Here is a 24076-nt window from a genome sequence, read left to right as displayed (position 1 = left end):
CTTGGTGTTCTTTCCTTTATAATTCCACAGTCTATTCTCCAGATCAGGACAAACAACAGCGGGTTTGATATTTTCCTCCATTTATTTCAGCACATCCTGCACATCTGGAAAGTCATATGGGCCTGCTCCATGCAGGAAACAGGGCCAATTAATAGGTCAAGTGCCCTGGGAAGGCCAGGAAAATAGAGGTATAGCTTTAATGGTCATCTTCTCTGTAATGAGGAAGACTGATGAGTGGGTAATGCATGAGTAAGAGAAGGAATAAAAATGGGACGAAACGAGGGATGAAAAATATGCATTAATCAGGGCTTTAAGTGGGCCGGGTCTCAAGGGGTCTGAGCACCAGCAGTTTTTTTCAGGGGGCCTCGAAACGGGTCTCTATCGGGCTCCGTTTTGAGCCCTGACACAGGCAGCCCGTTTTTTCCCGGACTGCAATGACCGCTGTTTGCTGTCACTGCAGTCCGGAAAAAAGTGCCAGGGCACAAAACAAGGCCTGATAGAGACCTGTTTCGAGACAGCAGGCACATGGATGTGCGCTGCTCACACTGCTCACTTCTCAGTAGTAGAGGGAAGGGAAATCCTTTAAGAGTCATTTTCTTTCTGGATTTCCCTTCTCTTTCTGAAACTCAGGAGCAGCAACATTGTGGTAGGGTCACCAGGGATTTAATTGGAAGCTTTGTCAATATTATATACAAGTCATAGTTGCAGCTTATTTACCTTCTGCAAGTAATAACCATTGACAAAGCCAATATTCCTTACTTAATGTAGGTATGATGTTACTTATATCAAATATCTGGATGCAATGACAGAACAGCAAAATACAAGTCGGGCAGCACACTATGCTAAGCACAGATTGTTTGCGTTAGTGATTTAAAGCCACGCCCCTAATTACACTGACTACGCCCCTTTGAGAGACCCCCCAGTTTTTTCATCCCACTTAAAGCCCTGGCATTAATTGATCATCAAATACACTTAATAGAATCACAACATATGTTTTGTGTGTGTAAAAGAGTGTACACATTTTCTGGAGAGGGGTGGGGGGATATATATATGAATGAACAGAAAGGTGCTTGAGTTTAAAAAAAAAATATGAAACATGTCAGTTAAAGTACATGTGAGTGCATTGATTTATTGACTGAATATAGAGATGTGTGAGTGAGTAAAGGAGAAATCCAGTGCTCTGAGTTGAGTATATGAAATTATTGTAAGTGAGTGAATGACAACGCATGTGAGTCAATGTACAATTAAGTGGGCGTGGAAATTAATTGATACAGTAAAACCAAGAATTAGGACTCAGGAAGTGTACGAGGTAGTCACTAGGGAATAGGTTTGTGAGTAAGCATGTTAAAGACAAGAGGTGTACAGAAATGGATCACTTAAGGAATGAGAGTCCAGGAGGACAACCAAATACATGGATGAGTTCATAGGCAAACAAATTAGGGAAGAAATACATTACAGAATCAACAACCTGTTCGAGAACAATGAGGTGTGATGAAACGTGAGACGCCCCACCCACCCCATCACCCCCCTCCCCGGCCAAACACAAAGTACATGGAGAGACCGAATCTTCCCCCAGGCCCAGGCTTTGAGGGCCAGGGTGAAGAAAATAGGGGGCGGAAGGGGGCAACCTGGTGCCCGTGGGGCCCCTGCAAACGGGGACGTGGGCCCTGGGTTTACCCCGGTCCCAGTGAGTGGGTAACTGGCGCTGATAATCAACGTGCTAATGGACAGGCAAGTCAGTGATTTAACAAGTACACTAAATAATTTCACACCCATGATCTAATAGAATAGATGGACAGATGAATGACAAACATAGATAAATAGATAAATATGTTAATTGGTTGGCAACTGAGTGAATTGACTGCATAAAGACGTCATTACATTGGGCTAAGAAAAACAAAATGAATGAGAGAAAGTGAAGGCAACTCAGTAGAGAAGAGTGAAGGGAAAAGGATTGTCGGTTGCATTTACATGCCTATAGTTAGTTACTACAAAGAATTTGTGAAGCCTTCCGCCCCACCCCTAAAAACCTTTCAGATTTGATATTAGTCACCCACTGCGTGCCGGAATACTTCTGTAAGGAAGGCTGCCCATGTCCCAGCAGTAAACATACACTGCACTACTCCTCTCCCTTATGGAGTTAGTGAAAAGGAAGTTCCTAGTAGGAAATAGGAGGTGCAGCAAAAAAAGGTGTACTGCCACCAAGCAGTTGATCACTTCTGGTTAACGTTAGCTGGAAACCTTCATGGCCCCTCCGTTTTCATGTTTTCAGGTCATTTCAGCCCAGGAGGTTGCTGGCTGTTAACACCAGGAGGTTGGTGGCTGTTAACATTTCGTTGCTTCTCAGGATCTAGGCGACTCGCAGCACCCCTCTTCGAAGCAGCCCCTAGTCGAAAGGCGTCACACACCCTCGCGTGGCACGGAGAAGGAAACCTGGAGGGGAGCAGAATTTATGTAGATACATATCAACATCATTTTTTGAGGCTTGGCTGCCAAGTCCATCTTGTCTGCCCCCTTCCATGCCTACAGTAAACTCATTGTGTACCTAGTCTCTGGCTTTGTCTCGTGCAATGACTATTTGTGTCCTAGGCTTTGAAGAGCTCTGGTACCCCTTGCAGCTTGTGTATTTTGAAAGGAAAAGAGCTTTGCCAACCCAGATTGCAATGCTTGATCGATTCTGACTTATCCAAAGGTGAGTTTGGAAATGCTCTCTTCCAATAAAACGTTGAAAAATTGTATCCAAATTGTGCATTTATCAGTTTTCAATTTAAAACACCGCAGGATTTACAGGCGGTCCTAGTGATACTCGTCAAATATTCCAATACTTCATCCTGAGATAAGCAAGCATTGCCCTTCATGGAGAAATGCTGGGAGAGTCGGTCATTCTCCCCAAAAAGAAAACATGGTGGCAATGTAGTGTATTTTTCTTTACAATTTCCTAACATTTTATACGTAGCCCAAATAATGTAGGTTTGATATCTGTATGACTGCCTGCCATTTTACAGGACGCACATAGCATCTTTTTCGCCATCTAATTTACACTTTCTTTAATTTTTCCACCCAGTCCTGCCAGTAAAATCTTGTATGACTGAAAATCGTATTGCAGCAGTCACCGCAGGCAAATGATAAGTATTCAAATCTCTCAGTCCCAGGCCATAGATAGTAGAGGTATCTGTCTCACGTTATTAGAGCTCTCACTCACTTTCACTCAAGTTAAAGAGTCCTCACAAGTTCCGAGAGCATGCATATCTCTTAGGTGCTACAAACATTACATACTGAGACCTTCAAAAGCAGTAGAGAAGAGAAATAGTGTTATAACATTTATATTAATACACACGACAACAGTATGTCCAATTAATCATAAAGTACAGTCACCCAAATGCATTTTAAAGTCAAGGTAAGAACGTCAGCAATGATGGGCCCAATTCTACATGACTTATCAGTAAAATATAAATGTTGAATATATACGAAAGTTCAATTGCTTTTTCCTAAACCATATGCTAACTTTTTTCTTAAAGCATGGACATGTTTGTCCCAAATACTAGCTTTTGATTTGCCTGGTGAATAAATCAGCTTTTCCAAAAAATAATATTGAATTGTCTCTAAATGTATCATTTCGTCCCCAAAACCCACCTTTCATTTCTACTAAATGAGATTTGGGCCTCCAATCATCAGCTTTTAATTTTCATCAAAAACTAACATGTATGAAAGTCACTTATACAACTGCCTCCCATGGACGGATTCTGTCTCAGGCCTATGCACCACCATTGCAAGACAGGAGAGGCAACCTAGAGACAGGGGCAGTCACCAGGTGTCAGTGATGCCCTCATTTTGCAAGGGATGCAGAACAGAAGTCAAAGAAAACCACAACATTCCAGGGATGTCATCTCCAGAAAGTTGGACACTATTGGCGTTCTGATTCTTACCAGAATCGGCATAGGTGATGATGACACTGGTGTTGACACTAGAAGATCCTCAGATGTATAGTTTCTTTAGTGATTGGTAGCTGCAATGCAGTACAATCTGCTTGATACATTTTCATTGATCTCATTATTTCACGAATGTCAAGGGCTAATATTGAAGGTTGTTTCAGCGGAATGCCCAAATAAACTGTTTCAAAGCAAATCACGCAGCAGAAAGCTGGTGTCACTTGAGGATATTGAAACTTGGGAAATGACAACGCCGAGTTTTCACTTATCCCCTTCAAAAAAATCTCCTTTAAAGTAAAACGTTCTTGTTCGCGTTCTTCAATTTTAAAAGCTGCTAACCCCTGTTACTGACAGAACTGTCACTTCTTGAATCTATCAAGAAGCCTTTTTCGAAATCAGTTAATCTTTTAATCCCTAAATGAAGAGTAGGTACAACTCCATATTCATATTGTAAGTTTTTCAGCACTTACGGAAATCAATCAATCATTACTTATATAACACTGCTTATCAACTGAGAGGGTATCCAGGCGCTGTACTGTGGTGTAAGTTAAAGAGCCTGGTCTTTATTCCTTTCCTGAAGTGAATCAGGGAGGGTAAAGTACGTAGGTGGAGTATAAGGGTGTTCCAGGACTTGGCGGCAAGGTAGGAGAAGGAGAGTCCTCCTTGTCCAGCAGCGGCAGATGTGTGGTATCTGTGTGAGGGTGAGATGAGCGGAGCGGAGGTTCCTGGGAGGTAGATAGAAATTCAGGTGGTGGTTCATGTAGGTGGGTCTTTGTTTGTGGAGGGCTGTGTAGGCCAGGGGAGCCAGTGGAGGTATTTCAGGTGCTGTGTGATGTGGGTTCTCTTTGTTGGGTTGAGGATCAGTCTGCTGCATTCTGTATTGTCAGAAGTATTCTCTTGAGTTTAGTGGTGATGCCTGCATACAGTGCATTGCCATGCGGACAGGTTGAGCAGGATCAGGGCAGCTGATTCTCTTTTGTCGAGTAGGGTACGAATGTCGCCTGTTGCAGCAATTAGGCCCATCTTGGTGCTGTGATTGTCTCTGAAATCGGATTGGGAAGAGTCCATCAGGATGTTTCTATCCAGGTGTTTAGTGAGTTGGAGGTTGATGGCCTTCTGCAGGACTTTGGTGGGAAATGGGATCAGTGAGATGGCCCGTGTTGCTCCTGCTGGTTCGCCACTTTCTTTCCAGTTGTTTACATCTTTCTTTTGATATGCTAAGTTCCTGGGTATACCAACTGGCTTGTTTAGTTGAGCTGTGCATTCAGGCTGGTTTGGTGGGAGCGACTCGCTCGGACGCACTAGTGATCCAGGCGCTTAAGTTCTCTACTACCTAATTCAGGTCTGATATGACACTGGGCGGGGTGAAGCCGAGGGTGCCGGTCCATTGATGCTGAGTAATCTTGGTCCAGCTGTGGGAGGGGGTGCAGTGCTGGTTCATGGTGGTGCGGGAAGGTCCGGTGAAGAGTACAATGGAGTAGTCCAACCAGGTGAGTTCCATGGTGTGGCTGTTCCTGATTCTGTGACTGGACATGAAGATGGGATCCAGCGTGTGTTCTGCTTCATGCATGGGGTCTGTGACCAGCTGCTGGAGGCCAATGTTGTACAATCGTTCCAATAGGTCGGTGGAGTTGGTGTCAGTGAAGACTTTGAGGTGGAAGATGAGGTCTCCCCTGGAATACAAAGTGTTTGGATTTGATGGTTAGCAGGGTGATGAATTTTGTGATGGAGTCGCTGAGGCCGATTCATGGTTCTGGAGGTCTGCAAGTGAGGGTACCTTTGATGTTGGTTTTGTCGTCGGTGAGGACCTGGAAGTTCATGTGTTCCATGATCAATGTGGTCTCATCATCGGTGGTGGAGTAGATGATTGCTTCTTTGTGTACTATAGCAATGCTGCCTCCGTGTCGGCACAGCCGCAGTGTGATGGGCTTGCCTTTGGCGTGTCCGCTGAGCGGCCTCCATAAGTAGTCCTGGGAGGCGGGAGGGGCTGTCCAAGAGGCAGGAGTGTGGGTAACGGGAAACGTTGGGAGCAGGGAAAACGTTGGGAGCGGGTGGGGGTGGGGGGGCGTTACCAGTATGCAAATAGAGAGTGACCCAAGAAAATAAAAAAGTTTTAAAAAAGTAAAAATTTCAAAAATACTACACAAAAAAACAAGGAAAAGTCTTTCTCAACGCTATAGGCTGAAATAGAGTGGGCCAAAGGATACCCAGAGGCAGGCGTTCACCCGACAGTGGGACTGAACAGGAGGCCATGAAGGCTGGAGGCGGTGCCTTGACTCGTTGAGCTAGGCAGCAGCAATGGGGGAAGCGGCAGACAGGACCAGGGCTCAAGGGCTACTAACACCACTAATGACAGTGTGTCATGCTTATTAGTATAGATACTCGAAAATATTGTTCCCCAAGTAGTACAATCTGCTACAGATGGTATAATACCAAACGAAGCACACATAGTTTATGTTCTTTGTTTATCTTGGGGTGCTGGGTGAGGAAAAACCATTAATAACTGGTTAGCTTTTCAGGCGATCCAAAAGGGAATCTCATCTAATTTCATGGGCGCCTTTCCCATAAGTACATTATTATACTGTGGACTAATTGCCTGCACTGCAGGATATTCTTGTTGGGCAAGATTGGTAACAAATGTTCCTGTAGCAGTTGACTGTAGAACATACTGTTTAAGTCACCAATATTTGGCCACTACCTAGTTCAAACATTTCTATATTCTGCAACGGTCAAATGTACTATACGTAGGATATGATATATACCGAGGCAGTATGGGCTAGGTAAGCGCTTCTTTCCACAAGGGACAAGTCAAACATTTTGAACAACATTGGGTAGCTGACCACCAAGCCATGCTTGATGTTTTTGATATACTAACAGGATTTCTAAGTCCCAATAGGGTTCATAATTAGACGAGATTGCAGCAGCTCTGTGTGTATGAATGTTTCCTGTATGTGGATCTACAGCATCAAATTTCACACATGAGTTACCAAAGTAACCACCCCGTGGTGAGGAAATCCCAAGTAAAGAGATGTTGTGTAGCTGCTGTCCTAAGTTTGTCCCTTTTGGAATAGGTAGTGGCGCCATTATAAAACAGATTTGAAACATAAGACTACAAACTGACATCAAAACAGAGAATAATCTTCTATAAATCAAATGCCTGACAACCCCATAGCTGAAAGGAGGACCTATCTGAAAGGAAGGTTGTATTACAATGGTTGTCTTGGCTAATAATAATAGTTTAAATAAAATTACCCACATGTAAAAAGATTGACCCCTTGTAAGGCCACCATGATATGTGTTCTTTACAGAACACAGCCTGCCAATAGGCTTTACAGACCCCCTGATACTAAGCACTTTGTCAGTATGCCAACCCGAGGCAGAAAGCAGATGAACTGTAACCACCCTGCAACCAAGCATTACTTGAGTGAGATGCGTTTCGGGTAATGTGAGCTATAATAGAGATAGTTTAGTGGAATCCAAACCTAGTATATATTTCAAGATATATTTAAAATCAAAACCCTACCCTAGTTCATGCATGATGAATAATACTGATTATAAAACAAGCCAAATGGTGGCAACGATACTTCTTAGAACGATACATAAAAAAATGTGGTTGTATCATAAATCCTATTTTTATTGATATTTCCCACCCCAACTTACTTTCAGCTAAGCTAAATATAGTGACAAAAGCGCCCTACCTTCATCCAGAGATGGTTAACACAGTATACCTCTTCTGAACAATAAAGCCAAAGTTCAGCAAACAAACAGTATCTGCTATTCTCGTCTGTGTCGCCAGGCACATAAACCCAACACATGGAAGAAAGATGTGCCTCTCTGTAGCCTTCAAATGAAGGACGGTGATTACAGCCCTGTATGATCTTTCTGTCTTGATTCTCTGGTAGGAAGGCCCGCTATCTCATTACACTCTATTCTTAGTTTATATATTGCATCTGCACATTGTTGAACATTTTCATAATAAACTATTACAAGACAGGCCATGACACTCTTTCACTTACTTACATTCTATGAAACCTTGCCTATTGTTTAAAATCAATAAGGGAGAAGTGAAGTTATCAACTTAGATAAAACCTTGTTCATTATGAAAAAATCATCACTGGAAAAGAAAATTAAATCCATACAGAAAAACATGGATATATTCAAGCAGACTTATTTATCATGTTGCAATGAATAATAACATGACTAAGTCTGTATTTATATTCAAACCCTATACCTAAATAGATTACATATATAAGTCAACAAGTGAGCTACCTACAACAGAAAATAGATAGTCATTATAACACTACCTTTACAAATAGAAAATACATGAGTTTTTCTCTGCAGTATCTACAGGTCCATACTAAGGACCCCCATATACATTCACAGCCACCTTTTGGTGGGTGTTGGACCCACAAATGTAGACTCAAATTAGCATTGAAGAATAATAATTGACAAAGTACTCCTTAAACTCATAGAAATGTCAGGGGATTACTGAATGGCAGATCATTTTCTCCTACATTTTATAAAATGCAATTTGATTTTTGAGATCTGTGGTGTCACATGAGGAACCGTGCACTTTGTAGAAGTGCCAGCACTGTGGATAGCAAAATTTAAAACAGACACAGATCTTAGACCATTGCTTTTTTTAAACAAAAACCCTTAGCCTAGAGTGCTGAAATGGGAGCTGAAGGCAGGAAAATTGATAATGTGGTATGGCCAGAGGCCACGCTCAGCATACAGGTGACTCTTAGGGCATGGACACTTGGCAGAGGACATGGTTTTCGGGACAGAAGTGTTGGGTACCAACTGAAGGATCGAAGGTGTGGCTGAAGACCACAACCTACATCCAGATACCACAACCATAGCTTACTCTCACTGCACTGCGGATATCCGTGCTCCTGCTGTCACAGGAGCAAGGGATAAAGCCACAAATGGGACTATCAATAGAACCAAAGAAGATTCTGTGCGGCTCTGGGAGATAGTCTCAGGTTTCATACAAAACCCAGGCCCTGTGCTCAGAATATACTGCACATATATTTTCTTATACTTATTGCATTCGTATTATGATGGATGACGTCTCACATCACGTTTGAATATTAATATCCCACAACCAACTGGATCCTCAGGTTGCTCCCTTTATTGGAAAATATCAAGCACCAGAGAGAAAGGGATGGAGGTGCCCTTGACTACCACTTATCATCTCGGATGAATGAAGAATATAACGCGGTGCCTGTACAAAGAGAAGGATCCTGGTGGGGAGAGGGCAAACATCCAGGTTTCAGCATCCCAAAAGATCACCTTTCACATGCACTGATGCTCTTCACCCTGAAGGGATTCCACTGACATTGTGGGCTGGGCAAAGAACATTCTTTTAATCGCCTCAGTTGTGCACAAAGCGGATGGCATCGCTAGCTGCTCATGTCAGTATGTAAAACACATGAAATAAATAAAAGGAAGTACGAAAAATCCCTCCGACAGCAGACTCCTGTCACACAGTAATGCAGGAAGCAGTCTTGGCCTTGATGGACAGCACACTCGGAGGCGCAAACGGTGTGTCTGAGTGTGCTGCCAACAACCCACGCCCAGCGCCAAGGTAATTAATTTTCATTATAATATTAATGCCTGACTTGAATTCCCTGAGAATGAATTACGGGGCTTCTTTATGTAGCGGAACATTAGATCATTTCTGCCGTGGATTAGCACTGCGCCAGCAAGGCCTGAATGGAAAAGCATTAGCCCATGCAACCACTCCACAGACCCCCTGAAGAGCTCCATACATTAACAGATATTTACCAACTCCCCAGACTCTGCTGCGCTCCAGGCGCAGCCTAGTAACCTTGAACCTGCGGGCGCTGCTGCCAAGCAACTGGTTGGGCTGTGATGAAGAGGGCAGTAGGGCTCTTTCCTGGTACGGCCAGGCCTCTGATCTGCTGTGGTGAATACCTATTCAACCTGCATTTGAGGTACAACCGACTTACTGCAACAAATTGACCGTCAGCGTAATTTAGCACTTGAACCGGACATATAAGGGCCGTTTTTGTCTCACAAAAAGTGTAATAAACAATACAAACTCAAAAACAATATTGAAAAAATGAAAGTAAATACATAAAACATGTTTATTTATTTATTTTATTTATTTGCTTCTATAGCGCCAGAATCGCGCCCGGAAGGGTTATCTCTGCGCTGTGACTGCAACAACAGGTGGCAAAACTACTATACAGATAACCTGAGAATGCAAGAGGGGACAGCCATAATAATATCTCCATAAACAGATTAGTTTTTAACATTTTCCTAAGGTGATTGGGGGTCTGTCTGAGGCTGAGCGGCAGATTATTCCACAAATTCGGCCCCACTGAGTAGAGGGCTCGGCCGCCTTGTCTGGTTTTTTTAATAAAAGGTGGTTTAAGCAGGAGTTGGTTACTTGACCGTAGATCTCGTTCCGGTTTATAAGGCTGTAGTAGTTTAGCTAGGTAGTTGGGGCCGTTTCCAAATAGACATTTATGGACAGTGCAGCAGATTTTAAATTTAACCCGTTGGCGTATTGGGAGCCAGTGTAATTCTCTCAACAGGGGTCCAGAAGATGTTCTTAGGGGGGCATTCAGAATCAGTCTGGCCGCCGTGTTCTGGACCACCTGCAGTCGATTGATGGCCTCCTCATTGGCTTGTATCAGAAGCCCATTGCAATAGTCAAGACGACTTATTACAAGGGCCTGTACCAGGGTCTTTCTGTAAGTGTCCGGTAAAAGAGGAAAGACTCGCCTGAGTAGTCCAATGGTGTGAAAACAGGCTCCTGCAATTACATTTGCATGTTCTTTTAGGGTTAAGTTTTGGTCCAGTTTCACACCCAGATTTTTGATGGTTGGTTTTGGGGAGGGTACAGGTCCCAAATCCTGGGGCCACCAGTCAGGAGACCAGAGCATGCTAGCTTTCCCAAAGAGCATCACTTCTGTCTTCCCGACATTACACTGGAGGTAATTGGAGGCCATCCAGTTGGAGATGGCCCTCATACCTTCCGCAAAGTTTTCCCTAACATTAGAGTTAGGGGCATGGAATGGGTAGAGGAGTTGAGTGTCGTCGGCGTACGACACTGGTGTGAATCCGTACTTCCTCACAATCTCAGCAAGGGGGGCCACATACACATTAAATAATGTGGGGCTTAGACATGAGCCCTGTGGCACCCCCTTAGTGAGCACCCTTGAGATGGAATGATAGGGGCCCAGGCTGACAGATTGTGAGCGGCCAGAGAGGAAGCTTTCCAACCATGCGAGCGCCTGACCTCTAATGCCCACATGTTAAAGAGAACTCCTTTTATTTAAAAATAAGCCACTGGTATTAAATCGAGGACACACAGAATAGAAAAGGGAAGACGCATCACAGCCCATCACAGCCCTCATAAGCAGATGACGATTTTATTTATAAATGGGACCGGCCTGCTGTGAGAACCGGGTGAGCAGTGCGAGTGATAATCCCTCTAACTCTTGGATGAGTGAGAGATTGACTTTGACTCAGGTGGGATACGATAATAATATCTCGGTTCAAGATAGCGGTCTGTCCAGCCGATTCTAGGTCTTACTTGATATGGGAACGCACCCAGTGTTAGGAAATTGCGTTACCATTTTGCTCAGTGCTGTTCCGGTTTCTTGAGTCGGAAACATCCCAGTGTTTCTTCCTCTATCAATGTAAGCCTTCCTCGGACTCGGACAGACAGCGTGCAGAGGTTAGTTCACATGGATAGGAATGCAAAAATGATATAGTGAAATGCACAGGGGCTCCATGTCTATATAAAGCGATGCAGAACACATACATATATTAGGCAAACACAGGGGGAATGGCGTTGCCCCAATAAACACATCTTATAGATATAGAGGATGATAAATCGCAAAAAAAAGTGTTGTGGACAAATATACTTTGCCACATTTTTGACTTATGCGAGGGTGTGTCAATTTTGGTAGTGCTTGGGATTTTGTTCCAGTACTGCTCCTCACAGGCATATGCAGACGGTAGATAAATCCCAAAGCTGGGGCAGAATATGTCTGTTAAATTTATATGCTCCTAACATAGATGACAAAAGCCTTTTTTCAGCATTATTAGCAGAGAAGACGAATAGCCTGGACTATGTAGATATCTAAAGAAAGTTGATCCCCCCACATACAGTTCACATACTTCTCACTCGGACACACAACATATGATAGACTGGATTGCATGATAATCTATCAAGATCTGTGGACAAATATAGAGTTAGTGGAACATCTGGGTAGATTTCTCCCAGATCATGTTCAATTACTGGTTAAATATAAATGGGGCCCTACACTCTGAGTATCACCCCCTGGTGACTCGACCCCGAGGCCCTACAGGATGCAGTATGTCAGACGGATATCTGTGGCGCATATGAGGGATGCCTGACATGCACCTGGAGGGAATATGTGACGTTTTCCCGCAAACAATTACCCCGCATACCATCACTCCGCAATTATTATACCGCAAGTACAATCACCCCGCAAATTATCACAACGCAAAATTGTACAACGACAATGCCTTTACCACGCATGCCATTACAACGCAAAGGCATGCATGTTAAAGGTATACTCTAAAGGTAAGTGAGAGTACACTACCATACCCTACCCTACCCTACACCCTAATGTAGAACCCCTGCACAACCCACCCTCGACACACAGTCCTTTCCCTACATTTACACTACCCAGCACGACCCCCCAAAACTACCATAAACCACTTTTCTTCCCTACACAAACACTTCAACACTACCTTAATACACTACCCCTGCACGACCCTACACTACACAAACACCACATCACTACCCTACACTATACAAACACTACCCTAAAACCTAAAAGACTACCCTACACTACACAAACACTACAACACTACCCTAAACCCTAAAACACTACCCCCAGCATGACCCTACACTACACAAACACCACAACACTACCCTTACCTCTAAAACACTACCCCAGAATGACCCTATACTACGCAAACACCACAACACTACCCAAAACCCTAATACACTACCCCCAACACAACCGTACACTACAAAATTCCCTTAACCCTAAAACACTACCCTGCACGACCCTCAACACTACCTTAAACCCTAAAACACTACCCTGCACTACACAAACACTACAACACTACCCTAAACCCTAAAACACTACCCTTAGCATGACCCTATACTACACAAACACCACAACACTACCCTAAATCTTAACACACTACCCCCAATACAACCCTACACTACACAATCACTACAACAATTCCCTTAACCCTAAAACACTACCCTGAACGACCCCTGACACTACCTTAAACCCTAAAACACTGTCCTACACTACCCTAAACACTACACTACACAATTACTACAACAATTCCATTAACTCTAAAACACTACCCTGCACGACCCCAACACTACCTTAAACCCTAAAACACTACCCTACACTACCCTACACCCTACACTACACAATCACCACAACACTACCCTAAACCCTATAACACTACCTCCAGCACGACCTTACACTACACAACCACCACAACACTACACTACACTACACAAACACTACCCTACACTACACAATCACTACCCCAGCACGACCCCCCCACCCCTAAAAAAATTAACCGAAACCCCCTTACGTCTCTCTCGTTGTGGTTCCTCTCTCCTCCAGGTTCCTTCTTCATAAAGTCTGGGGTTTTTTTTCACAACGCTTGTGGATTTACCATACATGCCTTTACAATGTAATTCGTTGTAAAGGCATGCGTGGTAAATGCACACGCGTTGTGAAAAAATGCGGAGTGATGGTATGCAGGGTCAATGACCATGCAGAGTAATGGAATGCGGAGTCAAAGTCCGCGGAAAAAAAGATTCATAGTAAACGTGGATTACCACCTGGAGGATGACCGATACTAAAGCAAACAAATGGAAAGCATGTATCGTGGTTCCGAGGGGAAAATGCCTAAGCAGGATATATAGTGAAACAAAACAGGAGTGGGACCCATAAACCACGTCGGGATTGGGTATAGTATATACGTCAAAAACAATATCCCAACAGGTATCAGTTCAAAGACAGTTAAGCATGTATGCAGAAAGCATTACACAAACAGGAAACAAGAAGACTTGATTGGTTTAAAGAGGGTGACAAAACAGTAACGAGAGAGGCCTGCACACATGAAGGCAGTGACACAGATTGCGATGAATGAGAACGTGCGCCAGCACCTGATGAGCTTACATAAAAAACCATCATTAAGGCAGGAGGGTTGATGGAACAGTTCTTTGGGGGGATAGACATCACAGTTCTTAATGTGGACCAGTTTACCTGCTTTGAAAGTGGACATACAGGAGGACTTGCTGGGGATCATACGAGATATGCTCCATCAGTAAGTCGCGAGGGGAAGATGAAACTCCCCTCGAGTTATATCAAACAAACGCAGATATTCTCCCCGAGTACCTATTCGAGGTCTATGGCGAGGACAGACAAGTGGGTAGGCTGCTGCAGAACATGAAGGAAGTATACAAAAAAATGGATAGATTGAATGTTTCAATTCAAAACCCAATAGGGATCTGTCAGTGCCATGATCATCCCAATCCCAATCTATGATCAACATTGATGCAAAGATACTATCCAAGATACTATCAGAACTCTATGTGCCCAATATGGAGAAAACCTTTCAAGGAACTTGACAGTCTCATAGTTTCCATAGTGTTGGCTGGTAAAAGAATAATGGGGCCTGAGGGCCTGAAACTTGATAAAGAAGAGGGAAGTCTCCGGTTGCCTGACACAGACATGTACTAAATGCCACCAGGTGGTGTGCAGAGAGACAAATGGGAAAGCGGGATTCCGCAGGGCAGCAAATTTCCCACTGTGCCTAACGGCAAGGGACAGACAGGAAGAGGGATGAACCAATGTGGTGTTGCATGTGGCTGAGGTCTGGGCGACAATGGTCAAAAAGATTATGAAACGATCCCCATTCTCAAGATCACTGCCGATCTGGTGTTTACAGCATTTTACAGGCTTGAACCAACTGTATGAATACAAATATGGAAACAATAAAGGATGGTTTATAATAACACACTGGGACTTATTTGCCTTATCTATTAAGAATTGGACTGGATTCATGTACTAAAAAATTTACTATGAGTAGAGGTGAGCATGATCTTATAACAGGCATTTTTACAGCTTGGCCAAGACATATTTCTAGCCAGGGGAAGGAAAGGGGACTATGCGACTCTTGCAGAAGTGTTCCCGGGAGAGGGGTGCATTACATTTGTGGAGAAAAAGGAGCATTTTATGTGGGACAGGGTCAATTTCTGCAATTAGCGAAGTTTACTAAGACAGACAAACAAAAATGACATGTAAGAAATTGGGTTATAAGCTGAGGGGCAGGTACTCACTTCGGGTAATAACCACAGTCCTTGTCAGGGTGAACCATTAAAGTCACTAAATTATCCTGAGCTCTACCCCGTGGTAGCTATGGCACACAGCAGACAGGCTTAACTTCGAGGGAATGTGTACAAAGTATTTATGCAGTACTAATACAGTGATAAGGTCTAAATGCAAAACAATAAAATCCCAAAAGAAATTAGAAAAATAAAGTACAATTTAATAAACATAATGACAATAAAAATGTCAAAAATCCAATAAGGGTGATATGATATTTAAATGCTTCAAGTAAAAATAGCTCCAAGAAACACTAAGTTTAAATGATAGTCAATGTTCGCTGTAGAACAGGGCCCAGTCGCAATTTGTTTCTGACCGCGATAAAACGTGGGTCTGATACACTAATCAACTTCCTCCTGGTCAAAGATTTTACCTTTTGACTTCAGTCCTTTAAGTTAAAATCGACCACAGGAGCACATCACAAAAGCCCTCAGGCGTCTAATGGGAGACAATTAGAGACTCATAGGGGGATATCTACAATAGAAGTGACAGAGTGAGGCATTAGCCATCATGGTTTAACGCCTCACTCTGCCACTTCTAAAATGCAAAGCTGCACCATATTTACAATGATATGGTGAAGCCTTGAGTTTCCCCCTGCGATGGCGCTACACGTAGCAGTGTAGTGCCAATACAGGCACCCTTGCACAATAATGCAAGGGTGCCTGCGTGCAGGGGAGTATTGTTTATGGGTAAGAAGGTGTCCCTTCCTGCACATAAACAATCCTGAAATGCCATTTTGTCACTTTCATGTGTGCTGCTTAATGCAGCACACATGAAATTCACAAATGGCATTTGTTTTAAAAAAAGATTGTTTATGTACAGGAAGGGGGGACTTCCTGTACATAAAACATCCATGGCATTTTGCTTTTTCCATGTGTGTTGCAAAGAGTGCCAAGCATAGCGCAAAAGGAGGGTCCAGACGAGTTCTAGTTGCAAGTGGTCAGCTGAGCAGTTACAGGAAAAGACCACCTGGAGCGTGTTGTGTCCCTGTAGCTTTAACAAGAGGTCAGTCTTATGATCCTTGGAGTCCACTTCTTTGACGGGGTACAAGAGAGAGAAGCAGTGAAGGTACAGTCTTTTAGGGTTCTACCCAGGTGTCAGATAGCAGGTTCACTCCCCACCTGATCTTACACAGGTTCAGGAGTATTCAGAAGTGGGTGCCTGGAAATGCTCCATTTATGCCTGGCATGAGCTAGTGCGTGGGAATGACCCATAGACATGCCCTAAACAATGAGGTAAAGGTTTACAGGGCTAACCCAACCCACTTTGGCCATTTTGAAGCATGGGAAGTGCACTTTGGTAATGCAAGAATCCTCCCATATCCAATACTAAAAGCCAGTTTTAGGAAGTCCCTATTTCTCCAACACAGAGACAGAAGTCTGGTAGAAAAAAAGCTGAGCTGTAAGCAACCAGGCATTGGATACACACAGACTGGTTTGGCATTCTGCTTCTTTCCTTTGAAGTGCAACCCAATGTTATATGTAAGCAAGCAGACTTGTCAAACAGTCTTTGACACTGTAATGTCAAAAAGAGGTCAGACTGGCTGGGGGACCTACTCAAGTCTCAGCTAACATTTGCCTGTGACAGGGGAGGTCTCTTTGAAATGCCCATGAGTGTCATATGAAGACCTCCAGCCACTCTGACAGGAAGGATGTGGCATTCAAACAGGACTTGACACTTTAATGTTAAAAAGGATCCTCCAAACCCCCTGGCATATTCTTTGAGGTTCACATGGCTCATCCCTGCCCATTCAAGTCAGCCTATTCTTTGCTCCTCATTCACACCCATTGAAATGCTAGTTTTTAACAGATACTTTTAAGTAATATCTAGAAAAAGTGTGACTTGGCCATTGAATTGGATTTTTAATAGCTGTCATATATAGTTGTTTCATTGTTTTTCTAGCAAATCTCATTCCCGATATACAGTATTACTATTTAATATTACATCCCCATGTTTTCCTATTGAACAACCAGCCTTGATGCAGTGAAAATATCTTTGAGGAGTTAGGCACTGTGAGCACATGTTTAACATTAAACTTTTACAAGTCCTACTTTTAAATACCATGTGCCCTGCCATATGGGCAACAAGGTATACTCATTAATATTTTAACAGAAGGTTTAGGCCTGTGAAAAGGGGTTTATTTTAAAGTGAACAGAGTTCTATACCGAGCAACAACAGGGTTCACCAAAAAGTAAAAAATAAATCCTTGGTGACTGTAGAAATGGAAAATTTCTAATGGGACAAATTTCCCAGGGATTCCAAAAGAGATGAAGAAGTTGGAGGATCTGCTTTAAATTGGGTCAACTAAAAGAATGGTCTCAAGATTATGTGAGTCTTTAAAAAAAAACAGGATTAAAATTACGCTGAGGGCTAGATCCAGGTGGGAGGATGATCTACAGAAATCCCTGACTGACAGCAACTGGGACAGGGCATGTGCACATGTGCAATTAACAACCATTTCAACCTGACACACTTTTATGTGCGACATCACACTTAACTCACACTTACAAAACTGTACAATATCTACCCAGCCCTACTCCTTCCCCAAATGTGGAAGGAGAGAGGCAGGGTTCCTTTACCTGACTTGTAAAACAGTAGAAGATTATTGGGAGGTAATAGTGCAGTGAATGTTGGAACAGCAGGTTGTGTCATTGATACGTCAATGGAGCATTATCTTCTAAGCAAAATTCCTAATCCCAAAACCAATAGAGTAAATAACTTATTTGTGGCAGTGGGACTGTTGCTGGCAAAAAGAAGTGCAGTATGCCCAAGGGTGTCTATAGTGGGTTTGCTAAGACTTTTACAGGTGCTTGCATAGGAGCTGGAAAGTCTCAACGAATATTACTTTGCTCTAATGCAGCTATTTTCCCTAATACAAGTATTCTATGTATTTCTACATAGTGTGTTTCACGGAGGGGTAAGTTAGGCCCCAAATTTTGGGGCACTTAAGGAACTTGTTTTAGGCTTTGCCAGCATGTTAGCTACCTGTCCCTCTTTATAAGGGCATATGGCATTTATATCACAGATGGTGTTTATACCTGTCTATAACAATGCATCATTTTACTAACTATTTCATGAAGCTCGGCAATGAGTTCAAAACAATGAGTGACTTCAGTGTCTCTGGGAACATGTTGACTTAGATATAACATGCATTGCTTGACTACAAATACTTTGATGATAGGTGTTAATGTATTAATATTGTGCACTAGTAGCACTATGAAAAATCACTTTGAATTTGTTTTAGCATGAATTGTGATGTTAAGAAGATCGTGGTTTAATCCAAACATCAATTTAACAGAAAATCGTGCCACTATGTTGGCTTCATGCAAATGGAAGCTTATGCGATTTACTCATTAAACAAGGAGATAAAACCCAAAACAATTTCGATATTGTCTATTTACCAGAGCTTGAAACAGTTTGATTAACTGATGTGCAGAGAGATTAATCAGATACTACTTGGACCAACTCTAATACAATAAAATAGTGGGTTTTGTATCACGGTTAACCAACTTTTTCTAAAACCAACAAAAATGGTGTGCTATTCCTACTCTTGTTAGTACTAGAGGAGCTATCATTGGTATTGAAAGAATTAGAGGAAGAAATTTCACAAGTCAAATCTGAAATTTTAAAACAGATTGATTTTTAGGTCTCGCTGAACCAACGCGCATGCGTTGTTCTGCGAGAGTATAGTAGGCAAAACAAACTCTTGAAACCAGCGAGGATTGTCCCCAATGCATGTGAGGTAATCAACTGTGACGCTACGCCAGCGCGCGCTTGGCCTCACTTCTCATTCACACCCCACATGCTCGCAACCCCTGCTCCCCGCCCCCCCCACCCAACTTGAAAGGAAGCCTAGCACACCAACATTTGTCTCTCTTACAGACATCAAAGGTTACTGCTCCCGTCCACCCCCCAAGCAATGCCGAGAGCTTGTTTCTTATTCTATTCCGACTTTATCCACTTCTGTTTCGAGATGAACACTACATACTTATAGCCACCGGCTTGGTTACTCGCATGTTTGGCAAATAAAGTTTTGTTTCAAATCGGGAGCTCTCTACGGTCCTTCCTTCATGTTTTTGACACTCTATCGGCGATTTAGAGTTTAACACTGGTCCTCTTTCTTTGTCTACCTTTTCACCCTCTCGGTTAGCTCTTTGAAGTCCGTCCTTTTGCTCTCTCACTCTGTAATTCACTAATATTTAAACGTGATTCTTCACGTCATCGTGAAAAGCCAGTAGTTCATTAGAGCATTTCCATTAAAGCTGGGCCACAGCTCCAGTTCTTGTATTGACACACTCGGCACAAACTTTCTGTCACACGGCACAAACTTTCTGTCACAAACATTAGCACTGCTGGGGCTCTAATCGTCGAAACAGTCGCCCATGACTCCCTCTTTAAACATTGCACTGTTTACGTTCAACTTGCAGAGTGAGTGAGTCAGGAGTTCTCTGTCAGCTGCAGCTAGCACACTTTTCATCTTTTTTCCATCTGGCAATCGCCAACTGCTCAGGCTGCTTGATTTATGAAGTGCAACAACTTCCCAGTTGAAGGAATACTTGCACAAGTAGAGAGAAATTGCCTCAGACCAGTATGTCCTCCATAAATGTCAAATGTATACTCTGCCATTAGCCAGAATGACCCAACCCTTCCCCCTTCCACCATGATCTCCCCACACACAAACATCTTCATTGCAAATGATTTAAGGCACTCTTGCATTTTGAAGACAAAACATGGATTTCCACAGCAAAAGCTTCAGCGTTTCTTTCTTTGCTATGGTGCTTACAACGACTTTTGAAACGGAAGTCACGCTGCAAATTAAGTCAACTAAATGTTTTCTTTTAGGATATCCCTAACAGACTTTATTTTCAAAACTGCTAGAAAGAGGATAGTACATTATTTCAAATAGAAGGTTATGTAACTCATTAAGAAGATTACTAGAACCAGGCCTTCTGACCAGACGTGTATGCTGTACAATTTCCAGATTGGTTTTACATTTACATATTATATTTGTAGGGTTGTGCTTAACTACTCCTGTGGAACATTGGGTTATTATTGTGGCAGCTACGGCATATTTCTCCTGGTAAAGAATATTTCACATAGCATTGTGTTGAAATACACTATACTTGCCAGTAGTTTCATTTTCTTTCGTTAATTTTTTCAGAAAGATTATCATGCATATTTTCTCTACCCTACGCAGGGGTTAGAGTACACTTGAATTGAGGAGGTTAGTTTTTTTGTGTACTTGGACAGTAGCTTTTTCTTGGGTACTAGTACTAGTGCACGGGGTACCACCTTACGGACGATAGCAGGCACCCGTTCCTTCCTCTTTTTCATACACATATTCCTCTTTTTCATATATACGTTTCGGTGTGGTGGCGTTTTTTCTTTACCTCGTTTTCACTCATAATAATGCAAATCCCAGACTCCAAATCCACCCTCCAACTCCACACTCCAAATCCAGCCTCCAAATCCAACTCCACCCTCCAACTGCCAAATCCAAAAACACCCTCAAAATCAAACTCCACACTCCAAATCCTAATCTACCCTCCAACTCCACCCTCCAATTCCACCCTCCAACTCCAACTCCACCCTCCAACTCCAACTCTACCCTCCAACTCCAAATCCACCCTCCAACTCCACCCTCCAAATAACAAATCCAAAAACACCCTCAAAATCCAACTCTACACTCCAAATCCAAATCCACCCTCCAACTCCACACTCCAACTCAACCTCCACCCTCCAACTCCACCCTCCAACTCCGTCCCTCCAACTCCACCCTCCAACTCCAACTCCACCCTCCAAATCCAAAACCACCCTCCAACTCCACCCCCCAAATAACAAATCCAAAAACACCCTCAAAATCCAACTCCACACTCCAAATCCAAATCCACCCTCCAACTCCACCCCCCAACTCCAACTCCACCCTCCAACTCCAACTCCACCCTCCAACTCCAACTCCACCCTCCAACTCCACCCCTCCAACTCCGTCCCTCCAACTCCACCCTCCAAATACCAAATCCAAAAACACCCTCAAAATCCAACTCCACACTCCAAATCCAAATCCACCCTCCACCTCCACCCTCCAACTCCACCCTCCAACTCCACCCTCCAAATACCAAATCCAAAAACACTCTCAAAATCCAACTCCACACTCCAAATCCAAATCCACCCTCCAACTCCACCCTCCAACTCCACCCTCCAACTCCACCCTCCAAATCAAACTCCACCCTCCAACTCCACCCTCCACCCGCCAACTCCACCCTCCAAATAAAAATCCTACATCTAAATCCAAATCCACCATCCAACTCTACCCTCCAACTCCACCCTCCAACTCTACCCTCCAACTCCACCCTCCAACTCTACCCTCCAACTCCACCCTCCAACTAAACCCTCCAAATCAAAAGCCAACTCTACCCTCCAAATCAAAAGCCAACTCCACCCTCCAAGTACACACTCCAACTCCACCCTCCAAATCAAAAGCAAACTCCAACTCCACCCTCCAAATCCACCCACAAATACACCCTCCAACTCCACCCTCCAAATCCAACTCCACCCTCCAAATCCAAACCAGTCTTTGTAATATCAATGCATGTAAGTCACATAAATACAACACATATTGCATTACACATGCTATAGGTGTCACATTTGCAAAAGTTATAACTATTAGCATTGTAAATGACAAAGCAATTATGTTCACTATTTTCCACAACAAAACATTAAAATAAAATTGGTCCTTTACAATAGCAATAGCTCAAACTTTCCAAATGAGAAACATATTGCATTGCATTTTAACTCCCTGTTAACTTCTGCTGATCTGATGCTCACTTTTACCACACCTCCTTCTCCGACTCCCTATTCTATTCTCTTCTCCTTTGCTGATCTGCTGCTCTCTTCCACCCCACCTCCTTCTTTAACTCCCTGTTCTCTTCTGCTGTGATGATCTGTTCCTCTCTTCCAACAAACTCCTTCTCTAACTCCCTGTTCTCTTCTCTTCTCCCGTGCAGAACTGAAGATCTCTTCTACCCTGCCTCCTTCTCTAACTCCATGTACTCTTCTCTTCTCATGTGCTGATCTGCTGCTCTCTTCCAACCCGCCTCCTGCAGAAAGGTCTAGAAGAATCAGAAGGCAAGACTCCCCCGAGTCAAGAACACACAGGGCACCGTTGATCACTAGCAGCAAGGCTGTTTCAGCGCTGCAGTCTTGCATGAAGCAAAACCAAAGGGGATGATGGACGGAGTGTTGAACATTGCAAGCACTCACCCCCAGTCAACTGATCTGGGTTTAATCCATCATCATTCTTTAGCTCACTCCGCCACCCCAGTTCAGACATGGCCATATGCAAATCAGTCTGATCCTGTGCCTTGTGGGAACAGTCCAGCCCAACTGCCAAGCCATGTCTTACCTGGACTGGAAACAAGCATTCTGGGACCGGTTTCTGGCTAACTAGCCGTCATTAGCCAGGCTAGCTTGAATCGCGTGGCAAAGTGAGCAAGGGACCCACGTCTGGGCATAATCTGCCAACTTAGGGCGAACAAAGTAAAATCAAAGGGGATGATAAACTTTCTTGCCCTAAGTGCGCCAGGTATGCCCAAACGTGGGTCCTGGGCTCACTGGGCCACTAGAATCAAGCTATCCTGGCGACCGGGCCTAGGATGCTTGTTTCCGGTCCATGGAGAACCTGGCTTGGCAGTTTGGGCTGGACTGTTACCATGAGGCACAGGGTCAAGACTGATTTGCATATGGCCAGGTTTAAACTCGGGTGGCATGGTGAGCAAAAGAATGATGGATTTAACCCAGATCTCTTGACTGGGGGTGAATGTTTTGATTTGTTCTTCATTCTGTCCATCAATTGTGTGTCTTTTGCAGTCTTGCATGAAGCCAGATTCGAATTCGTTGAGAAGATTGTTATCCTTGATATGTATGGAAAGTTGTTTCGCTACACATCTTTCTGTGATTTACGGAGGAAAAAGGAGGTTGGTGATGGGGCGGAAGTTGCTGAGGTCATTCGCATCAGCAGAGGATTTTTTGAGAAGTGGGATAACCTGACCTGTTTTAAGGGCAACAGGAAGGGAGCCTTGGCTGAGGAAGAGGTTAACCAGACTGGTCGAATAGGAAAGAGTGTGTGCGTAGAAGTCAGTGGCTATGCCACTAGGGATGGGGTTGAAAGAATGGTTAGAGGATTTTGTTTCAAGAATGCTTTTAAGGAGGGCATCCTCAGAGATGACTTCAAAGTTCTGCCAAATGACTGAGGATTTGCGCTCCTCTAGGGGGGTAGGGTGAGCGACCTGATCCACCAGTAGTTTCGCTTTTTCATCAAAGAATATAGTGAATTCTGCTGCTTTCTTTGGAAGATCGTCAGGCTTGATGGTTGAGGGAGAGAAATTTGTGTTTTTGAAGAGGTCATAAAGTTTTTTTGGGTCTGTTTTTGGCTGAGTCCAGGAGGGTTCTGAAGTGTGACACTTTTTCACGGAAGATGTGTTTGTGGTGTTCAGATCTTGAAGAGCGTAGATTTGAGAGATTAGTGGTGGAAGGAGATTGTCTCCATTGTTTCTCCAAGCATATCAAGTTCTTCCTTTCTTCATAAAGGGATTTATTGAACCATGGCGCAGAAGGAATAGACCTTTTCTTTTTGCTTTGAAGTGGAGCAACATTATCAATTTCGACTGCCAGAGGTATTGGGAGGTAAGGTCGTTGACTTCAGAATTAGGTTCT

The 24076-nt window shown here is 43.4% G+C and overlaps 1 protein-coding gene across 2 annotated transcripts in view; it reads right to left on the bottom strand.

Annotated features, from left to right (window-relative positions):
• Positions 1 to 1837: 1837 nt before the first annotated feature.
• Positions 1838 to 24076, bottom strand: part of LOC147730750 (uncharacterized) — a 1432305-nt gene continuing 1410066 nt past the window's right edge. For both annotated transcript variants that reach the window (XM_086955559.1, XM_086955560.1), the window contains one exon: positions 1838 to 2433. In XM_086955559.1, coding sequence (XP_086811685.1) covers positions 2274 to 2433 — 160 coding nt within the window. In that variant the 3' untranslated portion in view covers positions 1838 to 2273. The remainder of the gene's footprint in view (positions 2434 to 24076) is intronic.

This window comes from Lissotriton vulgaris, chromosome 2_1 (genome assembly GCF_964263255.1).
Source record: "Lissotriton vulgaris chromosome 2_1, aLisVul1.2, whole genome shotgun sequence".
NCBI classification, from domain to species: domain Eukaryota; kingdom Metazoa; phylum Chordata; class Amphibia; order Caudata; family Salamandridae; genus Lissotriton; species Lissotriton vulgaris.
This window is presented reverse-complemented; position numbering and strand designations above follow the sequence as displayed.